The 11,722-nt window shown below is 55.1% G+C and overlaps 1 protein-coding gene across 1 annotated transcript in view; it reads right to left on the minus strand.

Annotated features, from left to right (window-relative positions):
* The window catches only part of TGM2 (transglutaminase 2), a 33,404-nt gene extending 22,776 nt beyond the window's left edge, over nt 1–10,628 (minus strand). The window contains exons 1-3 of the mRNA XM_004746453.3: nt 10,480–10,628; nt 7,072–7,251; nt 2,253–2,495 (exon numbers count right to left, since the gene is read on the minus strand). Of these exons, the coding sequence (XP_004746510.1) occupies nt 2,253–2,495; nt 7,072–7,251; nt 10,480–10,489 (433 nt within the window). The 5' untranslated portion in view covers nt 10,490–10,628. The remainder of the gene's footprint in view (nt 1–2,252; nt 2,496–7,071; nt 7,252–10,479) is intronic.
* Between the last annotated feature and the right edge of the window lie 1,094 nt (nt 10,629–11,722).

The raw sequence follows: 11,722 nt of genomic DNA on the forward strand, positions 1-11,722 counted from the left end.
CCCCCACCCCACAGATAAAAATCAGCCTTCCAGCAAATGAACTATAGTCAGCTGATGGTGCAGGAGAAAGAACAAAAGAGAAAGAAAAACCCATGCTGTTTTGTCATTGGGGTGAGAGTGTTGACCCCACCCTGACCCAGGTGGCAGAGACTGTGCCCTCCCCCCAGCTCTGCTGCTCAAGGTGGCAGCCTTGGGAACAAGAGGTCCTGCACATACTTCAGGCTCAGCTCCCTCCTGTCCTCCAGTCCTCACTGAGCTAGGGGTGGAAGGCTCTGGTTTCAGGGGCAGGTCCCAGAGGCAGCCCCACCCCCTCCAAACCCAACTTCCTGCTTCTGCATCTCCAGCTCCCTTCTCCCCCCGCCCCCCTTCAGGTTCCCAACCTGGGATGTGGGTCACTTTAGTCACCCCAACCCACAGGGCAGGGATGGAGCAGGGCTGGAGGAAAGGCCAGAGGAAGGGGACATTCCCAGAACCTCATTCCCTGTTCCCTGAGCTCTGAAACCCTGCCTGTGTTGGTGAGCAGCAGGGGACACTGGCCTCTTCCTCCTCCCTGGGCCAGGTGGCCTACTAGCCGTAAGCTCTGTAGATTGACAAAATCCAAACAAGTCTACAATGGGGTCCGGCAAGGCCACTTCTGTCCCGAGAAACCATTCCATGTGGCCCCAGGTCATGTGAACAAGGGTGCTTCATAGATACCCTTCCTGTAAGGAAGCCCTGGGGACGACCTCATTTCTCCGGGGTAGAGGGCCAGATCAATGAATGATCCACATTGGCTAGATACAGGGCACTCTGAGCTCTTAAAAAGAAAAAGCAGGGGGCACCTGGTTGGCTTGGTTAAGCATCTACTTTGGGCTCAGGTCATGATCCCAGGGTCCTGAGATCGAGCCCCGCATTGCGCTCCCTGCTCATCGGGGAGTCTGTTTCTCCCTCTGGCTCCCCATCTGCCACGCCGCCACCGCCCCCCCCACCCTCTCTCTCAAATAAATAAATAAATAAAATCTTTAAAAAAAAGAAAAAGAAAAAGCAGATGTGTATGCACACCGATGTGGAGAGATCGTCAGGATGTGTGGTGGAGTGGAAGCATTAAATAAGTCATAGGCTGATGTGTACTGTGGGATCCTTTTGTGTTTAAGAGGGACGCAGAAACCCATTAAGGCAGCAATGTCTCCAGGCATATACACCGGAATCTAAGGAGATGAGTCCCCCAAGACAGCTAATAATTCCACTCCCCAAGGAGAGTCAAAGTGGGAGCTGTTTCCCTACAGTGCTTAAAGCTTATAGGAAGAGGACATCCTCATGTCTGACTGTGATAAGTAAAAATACAAGCCAAAATATATAAAAGAGAAAATAAAAAATCCTCTCAACTATGTTATAAAATGCCCCAAAATGGAGAAGAAAAATATAAAGCAGCGTCCCAGGAAGGAGTTGGTTGTCTGGAGCTGGAGAGGCCAGAACTTGTGGCTGGATGCCAGCTCTGAGGAAGGACACCCCATTCCTAGGCTGGGGCCCATCCACAAGGCCTGTCTCTCTGCTTCACTATGCAGGAGCAAGAAGGAGACTGACGGCACTGTTAGTCCGAGAGGGAAACTGAGGCCAGGGCTGCCACCCCCTTCCTCCTCGAGCCAGCCTGCTAGTTTTGTCCAGCATTGTCCACTCACTGAGGAGCTTCCAGAAGCCACTAGACCTCTCCGAGCCCTGCGGGGACACTGACAGTCTCCCAGTAGGGATTGTTGAGACGAAGCATCGAGGATGCACAGAGGTCACCTAACTGCTCCTGCCCACCGCTTCTGGCCACCCTCCGCCTCTGCCTCTGTTTCCCTCAGTTTCCCCTCCCCAAGTCGGTCTGGTGAAATTTCAAACAGAGCCCCAGGAACCAGAACCGGGCATGGGATCCACGGCCCCGGGCATCCCCTGGACACCCCATTCTTGACTGGGACTGTGAACCCCAGACACCTGCACGCCCAGGTCACGGGGTTCGGGGAACACATGCGCCTCAGATGCAGGGTGAGGTCGTTTTGGCAACTGTGTGGCCTCGGGGAAGGCATTTGCTTCCAAGTGCCTGTCTCTTCCTGTATGACATGAGGGTGGGTAACAGGACACCGCAAGGCTCCTGTGAGGCAGGAGCACGGTGCTGCCCAGAGGCCTTCCCTCCATCTTCAGCCCCATCCCCCCTCGCCACTGTGCCTCGTGCCATTGGGTGGTCCAGCCCTGCCAGCTCCCCGCGTCCCCCCTCCACCGAGAGCACGGCTCACCTGGGCACCAGGTATTGAAGAGCAGAGTGAAGTGGCCCAGCACGAAGCTGGAGCCCTGGTAGCCAGTGGAGGCCTCCAGGGTGAGGCGGTAGAGGCCGACAGGGGCGTTTGCCGGGGTGCTGAGCTGCAGCGAGAGGACGCCGTCCTGCTGGTCCATCACCACGGCGGTCCAGGCGCCCTCCTCCATGGCACTGGACAGCGGGAAGCGGGCCTTGGTCCCGGCCTCCTCGCTGGGGGCTGGGCCTGATGGGGAAAAGGCCGTGGCCGTGAGCCAGACGTGGGCAGGGAGGGAGCCGGCCCGGCGGAGGGGCCGGGCGCAGGCCGGCGGGTGTCCCGTGGGCTGGGATTGGAGGCCTGGTTCCGCTGCTGACCGCTGCTGACTGTTGAGGAAACCTTGGCAAGAGGTCATCTCCCTGCGACTTGGTTTCCTCCTCTACAAAGTGAGGATCGGACCCCAGCCTGGCAGAGTGCTTTTGCGAGAATTTGGAAAAAGCCACAGGCACCAGATGGATTTCTCCTGGGAGAGGGGACAGTTCCACCCCAGGGGGCAGGGTCTCAGTCAGGCTGCCTGGGCGGCTGTGACTATGCACAAGACCCTCCCCCTCTCTGGGCTCCACGTGTCCACCCGTAGCACAAAGAGGAATGCTTTGGGACCATCCCCTTTCCCACCTGAATACTTTCCCTGCTAGGAAGCAGCTTTCCCTTTCAGAAGAATCAGCTCAGACACTGAGCAGGATAGGACCTCGGTCCTCGAATGTCCCCGGGGAAGCCCATCTGAGAGGCCCCTTGCTGTGGGGTGTTGGCCCGTGCAGATTTTAGGTGTTTGTCTCCCCCTGGCTCCCTCCAACTTTTGACCTCTGTGTCTCCATAGGCAGCTCCAAGCAGGGGTCATCACCATCTCCTTCCCACCCCACAGCCTTGGCACTTCCTGCTTCCCGAGACCCCTTGTACAGGTAGGAAAACTGAGGCTCAGAGAAAGGAGGGTCTCCCAATAGCAACAGGGGTCTGGGGCAAAGTTAGCGTCTGAGCCCAGGTCTCTAGGCTCTGGGCTGTCCTCCACGGTACCTCTCATTCCCTTGCTTCCTCATGGGGTCTTAAAGGCTCCATGAGAGAGGGAGCCGGCCTCAAGCTTGGCTGGCTGCTTTTTCTGGTGAGGAGAAGGCCCTGCCTCTGCAGGCAGGTCTGAGTCATGGGAGGGCGAGGAGGGGCTGGTCATCCTTTCTGGACTTGGGTGGCCGAGAGGAGAAACAGAACCTTCTCTGCCTAGTTGGGCGGCTGCCCAGGAAAATTTATTTTTATTCTTCCATCTCTCTCCGTGTAGCCCGGCCCACCTGCTGTGGACAATATGGGGGCCTGTTCCCTGAGGGGTTCCCTCCCCACACTCTGCCCCTCTTCCCAACCCTCCAGCCCCACCCACGCCCAGACCCAAATATAACCATGAGCTAACAGGCATGACACAGGCCTCCGGGGCCCTGTCTGGATGCCAGGAGTTGGCTGTAAGCCTTTAAATTCTCCTGAGCAGTTAGGTCTCACTGGGTTCCCCGGGAGGGAGCCAGGATCTGGTTCTCCTGCTCAGGCTCTGAGCACTGTGTGACCCGGACTAAGTCAGCAGGCCTCTCTAATCTGCAATTTTCTTCATCAAAGAAGAAAACAGGCTTAGACCACATGCCTGGGAAGATCTGATTCTAGGTCTCAAACTCACTCTGTGACCTTGGACAAGCTACTTAGCTTCTCTGTGCCTCGATTTGCTCATCGGTAAAATAGGGTCAATTACAGGCAGTTACAAATACCTCCTTATAAGGACACTGTAAAGCTTAAAAAGGTGGAGGTACATTGCACGGTGTCTGGCACAAAGTAAGTGCTCAGTAAACGATTATTTTTTGTTACCATCACTCCCATGTCCTAACGCAGCTCAGAGGACTGTCAGAGACTTCGTAAGAAGGATTCCAAACAGTGACTAAAACAGTAATTACACAGGGTACGCGAGTGTTCCTCCGCGTCACCAAAAAGGACCATTAAAAGTCAGAATCTGCAAGCCAAACCACAGATTTGGGGGACTGAGTGAAATGTAGAGATTGCCTTGTTCAGCTGAATCACTTTACAGAGAGGGAAACTGAGTCTGAAAGGGACCAAGTCAGGGGGACCACATGGCCTAGTCTGCCTGGGACAGTCCCTGTTTACAGATGTGGCCCCAGCTTAATTCTTAATGGTGTTCCTTTATTCTCAGAAATGTCCCTGTTTGGAGAATCAATGATCTGGTCACCATGGTAACAGCCCGGGCTGGGTCCCACGGCCACTGTCATTATTGACGTACCACCCTCAAGGACAGGTCAGGAAACACATTCCCCCTTCTCTCCATCCTGGAGCACACACACACACACACACACACCCCTTTCTTCCAAGGAGCCCTGGGCAGGGGACATGAGGACAGCCTCACTGCTCCCATAAGCCAGCTCGGAAAATGCACTGGCTGCCACTCCACGTGGTACTGTTTGTGGACCCAGAGATGTTTCAGGGACCCCTCTGGGCCTAAATGACCTGGAGATGCAGGAGTCCTGGGGACTCCCCTAGACCACAGTTGGTGTGGGGTTGGGGAAGTGGATGAGGGAAACCTTCTGGAGGAAAGCCCTCTATCAGCCTCATGAAGGTTCTTGATGCTGACTTCAGTCTCGATGTTTGTCTCTTGTGGTCTGTTCCCCATAACAGAGCCTGCCAGGTCTCTAACCTTCTGGGCAAAATACACAGCATCTCGGTCTATACAGGGTCAGGCCACACACTCTGCTCACTGAGGGACCTTCGCCAGCGCTCTCCCCTCTCTGGGCCTCAGTTTCCCTAAAGAGGTAGTACAGGCTGATAACAAGCTAGAATGTTCTGGCACCAGAGCAGGGTGGCCAGGCCAGGCCGGGGGCTGGGTGCTAATCCAAGCCAGGCTTTGAGGTGAAAGGCCCAGCTTCCTGGTATTGTCCCTCAGGCTTCCCCACTCCATGAGAGTTCTTGGTAACTCAGACACGGAAGCTGTGTTGCCTCCAGAGAGGGAATGTCTTCCCAGACTGCCCGCCGGGGTTCTGGAGGTGATCAGGGCAGATTGGCTTGGGTCCGAGATAAGCCGGTGGAGACTGGAGAACAGAGATGAGTTGCTAGGGTGGAAGAGCAGCTGGTCACCCAACCCTTAATGTAGGGCCTAACTACCGAGCAGCAGGCTGCCTAGATGCAGGGAGAAGAAGAAAGGGAATGTCTTGAGAGGGAAAGAAGGGCAAGAAGGTGGAAGTCACAGGTAGCTCCCACTGGCAACTCCTCGATCATTCCATTTCACAGAGGAACAAACTGAGGCCTGGCTGGCTGGCCCTCATGGTAAGTAGGTCAATGTGCCTGCTGTCAGCTTGCAGCAAGGAAAACTTCAACACTGGGGGCGGGGTTTGAATCCTGTTTTGTCCCTAACTCACTATGCAACCTGGGCAGGTAACTCAACCTTTTCTGAGCCTCAGTATTTTCATCTGTAAAATGGGGTCTCCTTATGCTTCCAAGATGGGAGGATTTAGGTAGAGCATGCATACAGCAGGTGCTCTATAGGTGCTGGGATTCTCATCATCCCAAGCCTGACTCTTCTCAGGGTATCCTGTTATGCACCACAGCGTTCCACTTTATAGAGAGGGAAACGGAGGCTGAAAAGATCAGAGGCTCCTGGAGGCTCCTCGGGTCAGTTAAAATGGGCCCTGAAGCTGCTGGCTGTCTGTGAGGGGGCCCAGCCCGGGAGAGTGGGCGTATCCCTGCCAGAAGGGGAGGGAGAGGGAGGAAAAGCATGGGGTGGATATCCGTGGCCAGTCTGCAGGCTCAGCGATAAGCCTTATCAAAGGGCTGCCAGGTAAATACAGGCCTGAGCCTGTTTGTTGCTCTCTCTGCCCTTACAGGTCTCAGAAAGGCCTTTCTCACCCTCCAGCCCAGTCCCAGCCAGGCGGCCCCTAGCTGACCTCAAGGGAGTGGTTCCCATCCAAAGCCCAATCCAGAGATTCGGTATTGAAGGCTCCTTTCCCAGGAATGGCAAACCAAGAAGACTGGGCATTGGGCATGGGGGATAGGGTGGCTAGGGCCTCACTGTCCCTTCACCCATCGCTGGAACCACCCCCACCCCACCCCAGCCCCGGAGCAAGTGCAGCGACTGCTGCTAACATCTACAAGTCAATCTCCCATGTCAGGCCCTTCTGCCCTAACAACCCTCCACCGTGAGTACTTTGCACAGGATAAAACGTAAGCACAGAGAGGCTAAGCAACTTGTCCAAGGTCACACAGCGGGTGGGCACTTTAGTCTGTACCAGAATCCAGGTCTGTCAGCCCCCAAGCCTGAGGCAGCCTACCGAGGCCTGGAGAAGGAACTGTGGGAACACAAAATTGTCCTCTCAGAGAGACGAAGCCTGCTAGGTTCTCTCTACCACCCAAATGTACCCAACATGGGCCAGAGCCAGAGGCCTGGTCAGGTTATGTGGATTTGGGGAAGTAGCTGTTGATAAGAGTTGAAAGCTGTTTTGATGTGGGGAAGAGCGGGTGGACCTTGATAGACCATTGTGGTCGGAAGCTGAGCCCCACTCCTTGGTGATAATGGGTTTTCAGAACCCGGGTGTCCAGCCCACTTGTTTATGAGGCTGGGTGGCCTGGGGCATTACTCCCTCCACGCTCTGGGCCTCAATTACCTCATCTGTAAAATGGACTAGCGGCTGCTAGGAACTCTTCAGGGGGCAAAGAGGAATGGAGCCCCATGCCCCTTTGTCAGGGGGCCATGAAATCACAAAACAGGTCAGGGCAAGGGGATGGTGGAGGGACTCACCGGTCACCGCACTGAAGGTGAGGCTGTCCACGCTGGCCTCATAACTTCGGCCCTCGAAGTGCAGGGTCAGCCAGAAGGGCTGGCCTCGCCTTACCACCAGCCTCTCCCGGCACAGTTCGGCTGTGTGGTGGTCACGGCCATTGACTTCCAGCTCCAGGTCACAATTCTTCAGAACCAGATCTATGGAGACAGTGGGAGGGGTGTGAACCGTGGTGGCCTCCCTCAGCTGGCTGTGACCCTGGGGCTCCCTGGACATGGGGACCCCCAGGGTCATCTGGGAGTCAGCCCTCTCTAAATAATGCCTACCTGTCCAACCCCCTCCCAAACTCCCCCCCGGCCCTGCCACCCTGGGGCTAACCAGGCCATATGTCCCCAACTCTCAATCACAAGGTCATGCCGACTATGGCATGTGGGGGAGATCTCTGGTGCCTTCCAGCAGTGTGACTTCAGGCAAGTCCCCTTTCCGGGTGTCACCTTCCTCATCCGTCCCCAGGACCATTGTGAACCGCTCAGCCTGGTGCCTTGCCCATCACCTACTTTCTTCAATGCAAGCTGTTCTGTCCTTATGAAAGGGTCCTTTTGTTAAAAATGAGGTGGGGAGGGACGCCTGGGTGGCTCAGTGGGTTAAAGCCTCTGCCTTCAGCTCAGTTCATGATCCCAGGGTCCTGGGATCGAGCCCCGCATCGGGCTCTCTGCTCAGCAGGGAGCCTGCTTCCTCCTCTCTTTCTGCCTGCCTCTCTGCCTCCTTGTGATTTCTGTCTGTCAAATAAATAAATAAATCTTAAAAAAAAAAATGAAGTGGGGAGCAGTATTTGGCATAAGTTATTTACACAGGCTTGGCCTTTTAGTTTCAATTTTCAATTTATAAGAAATATGGAGGACTGAGGAACATGTTCAACAGAGAACCAGGATACAATTGCCAGAAACACACACTCTGGGCAACAACAGGTGGAGCTTCCTTAACAAATAAGTTGCAAGGAAAAAAAAATCATTGAGGGGAGAAACTATAAGTTAAGAGAAACTTAAGAGACATTTCGGCCTACTTGGATCCTTATTTTTTAAAAACTCTTCTAAACTTCTCTCTATTTTGATGGACGTTCAGTATTCTCCATAATAAATTTTTTTTTTTTTAAATGCAGGGGATTTGGAGTCTTCTGGACCTTCATTTGGTCCTGTTGTGTTATCCTGGGCAGGTCTCTCTCCCTCTCTGGACCTCCTCTGAAGTCTCAGAAGTCTCCTGTGAGGATTAGGAGAGAATGCTGGGCACTCCTTCCCCAAGGCCTGGACCAGGGCAGAAGTCTGTTATGTGAAAGCTCTATTTATAGTTTTGGAGGGAGCTGAAGACCAGGGCGGAGGCAGGGGTGGTAGGTGGGTGGAGGTCTGAGGGAAGAGCAAACCTCATAAATCTTGGCAAGCTCAAGGTCACGATTAGGAAGACCGTAGCATGGGGAGAGTAGGCAAGGTAGACTCTCAGCATTGTGGGGTCTTTGGAAAGTAAGTGGTCCAACTGAGTGAGGCCAGGGGCAGGGATTTGTCCAAAGTCATCCAGCAAATGGGTACTTCCATGGACACATTGACTCAGGTCCCCTGACTTTTGCCGTGGAAGATCCCACAGTGCGTGGTGACTGCTAAGGGAGGACCCAGACATGGCTTATCTCTACTTAAAGCTCATAGCCGCTCCACCCACAAGGTACTATCACCAGCTCCCCGGTGCACAGGGAAATATTCTGTGGTCCCAGGTCCAACAGCAAGCACCAGTGTAGGGATCTGCATCCCGGGCTGTGGAGTATGAAGCCTGCGCTGGAAACCACCTCGCTCAGAGCTCAGGGTTTGCTCACCATCCCCCCACTCCTTCCTTCCTCTGCCTCCCACTCCTGTGTTGTTCTGAGCATGGGAGGAAGCCTGAGGAAGCTGAACCCCTCTGCAGTCACAGCAGGAGAGACCTCCGAGCCACCAGAAAGAGCTTCCTGCTGGCCTTCTGAGGTAAGGAAACATTGTTTTTGGAAACTTCTATTCCAGAAAGCTTAAGTGGTTAAGAGGACCCCCCCCCCACACACAAACATCGTGAGATGGTTAGTTTCTGGGTTGGGGCAGGTGGGGTGCCTTCTTGGGCTATCGTCTGAAGAAGGATTGCCAGAAATCATGACCAGCTCCAAAGGTGCAGAAACACTGAGTTCTAGGATGCTAGGATTTCTGCACTGAGAAAGGAGCTGCAGTCTTCCAGGCCAGTGGGACCCCTGTAGGAAGTGGCCACCGTGGTACTAGGGCAGGTGACTCATACAATCAGCACCTCCAGGGTCCCCTAGCCCCACGGAGCCTCTCTTGGGGACAGGGATGGGAAAATGCATTGTAGACAAGCAGCCACCTAGGTCACCCATGACAGCCATCCTTGAGCTGGTTTTCAAGCCCTTGTGTTGGGAAGCCAGATCCCAGATAGGGACTAAGGTGGCCTGAGGTCACACTGCGAGTCAGGCAGGTCCACGGGTTTTTCCCTCTCTTCCCTTTTCCACGTGCCCCGCCTCCCTCTTCACATTCCCTCTCCCTACACCTCCGTCCAGGGGCTGCAGTGTGCCAAGGTCATTTCAAGTGGACTTGACCCAAGAGTTAACTGGGACAGGGTGTACAGCGCATTTGGGCACTGACATGCCCCACTGCAGAAATCCTTTCCCTGGGACAGAAGTGTTGCCACTGTGGACGTGTGTGTGCGCGCGTGTGTAGTGGGAGGAGCAGGTAAGAAATTAATCAGATCCCTTCTCTACTCCTCTTGGCCCTCATGGAGGTACCAAGACCTGCAGAGCTGTCCATTTTACAGGAGGGGAAACTAAGGGTCAACAAGTGGCCCAAGACCAGAGTTGTAGAATCTGAGGGCTGGAGGGATCTTAAAGAACCCGTCTGCTAGCAGGCCAGTCCCTTGAAGGGTGCTGGAACCTATCCTCTGGCCTCGGACGCAAGCAGTCTCCCAGGCACCACTAGGGAGAACGTGCACGCCTCTCCAGCTGGCAGGGACTAACCAAAACTAAGCGTTCTGAGGCCAGGCCAGACCCTTCCACACAGCCTCATGGGACCCATCCCCACTATCTGACTGAGGACAAGTGACAATGGTCCACTAGCCCAGTACATTACACTTTACAACACATCTTCACGTTCCGTTACCTCATCTGATCCAGGGAGGCAGGGGTTAATGATCATGCCCTCCGATGGGGAAAGTAAAAGGCCCCAACTGGGCCAGGACTGGGAGCCAGGCACTCCTCACCCAGCCCAGCCTTCCTGCTGCTCCCAAACTGGGGGACTTAGGGACTGAGCAGCCCCTGGCCAGGTGTTTCCCAGGCAGGACCCCTGAGACCAGGGAGGGATGGCCAGGGGCAGGGCGCCCGAGTGGTGGCAGCGCTCGCTGAGCCTGATACTCACCCTCGGCCATGGTCAGGTGGTGGCAGCGGCTCCTCCTCCGACTGGTGGCTGGACCCTCCAAGTGCGACCACTGAAGGCAAGCACTGCCGCAGCTGAGAGAGCCGTGAACTTATAGCCCGCTTTGGGCGGCAGGGGGCGGGGCCGTGCTGGAAGGCGGGGACCTGGTGGGGCCACCTTTGCCCAGTCTGGGACCGCTCTCCGCTCAGTTAGGGTGCCCCCAGGGGCAGGAGCCCGAGGGAGGGAGGGAACAGCCGCTGGGCAAGGGCGCCCCCTGCGGGAGCGGACAGACATCAAGGCTGGGACAGCAACGGACAGGGCTACACAAGGAGACCAGGACCCACAGACACCTGGACACCTAATCAGATTTTGGGTAACAGAGACGTGGAGGCGCAAAAATAGACACACAGGCAGGTACAGACACAGAGCTTCACCAGGACACAGCTTACCTGGACCCACAGACACGGAACCACAGTTAGGTCTGCCCCGGATGGAGAACACACACACACTCACACACACACACACACTCACACTCAGATACAGATGAAGCGGACACAGACACAATCAGAGACATTGGGATGTGGGCACTCAGTGACACAGATACTCCAACAGATACAGCAGATGAACCTGGACACAGAGAACCAGTGACATGGATACAAAATCAGATTAAAATCACCAACACACACATACACACACAAAATCACCAACACACGCCAGGACATTGATACAGCCAGACATACACGACAGGTCCTCAGCCCAAGCCACCCACAGACCAGCAGGTGTCCGGATGTAGCCAGCTCCCGCATGCACATGGACCGACCTCACACACAGACACACACACACACACACACACACGTCGTCAGGTGTGGACACAAAAGCAGGTTGGAGCGCCCATAGACACACGGACACAGGCAGACACGGGCTCATGTGCAGACACGGCAATATGCCCACAAACAGATACACCCCCACCTCTTCCCGTAGCCCAGCTCTGATAATTTGCCCCTCCCATCCAACCCTCTGTCCCCCTCATCATCCATCTGTCCATCCATCCATCCATCCATCAACTCACCCACCTATCCCTCCCTCCCTTCTCCCCCTTTCCCTCCACTGAGCTTCCCTGCAGATCCCCTGTGTGCCAGAAGAGACCAAAGCCTGAACTTCTAGGGATTCAACCTCTGACCCCGGGAATCCAGCACCCTAGCTGTGCCCATCCTGGTCTCTCTGGTTCCCCAGAGCGTCTGACACA

The sequence above is a fragment of the Mustela putorius genome, unplaced genomic scaffold (genome assembly GCF_011764305.1).
Source record: "Mustela putorius furo isolate JIRA1106 unplaced genomic scaffold, ASM1176430v1.1 tig00000743_pilon_pilon_pilon, whole genome shotgun sequence".
NCBI classification, from domain to species: domain Eukaryota; kingdom Metazoa; phylum Chordata; class Mammalia; order Carnivora; family Mustelidae; genus Mustela; species Mustela putorius.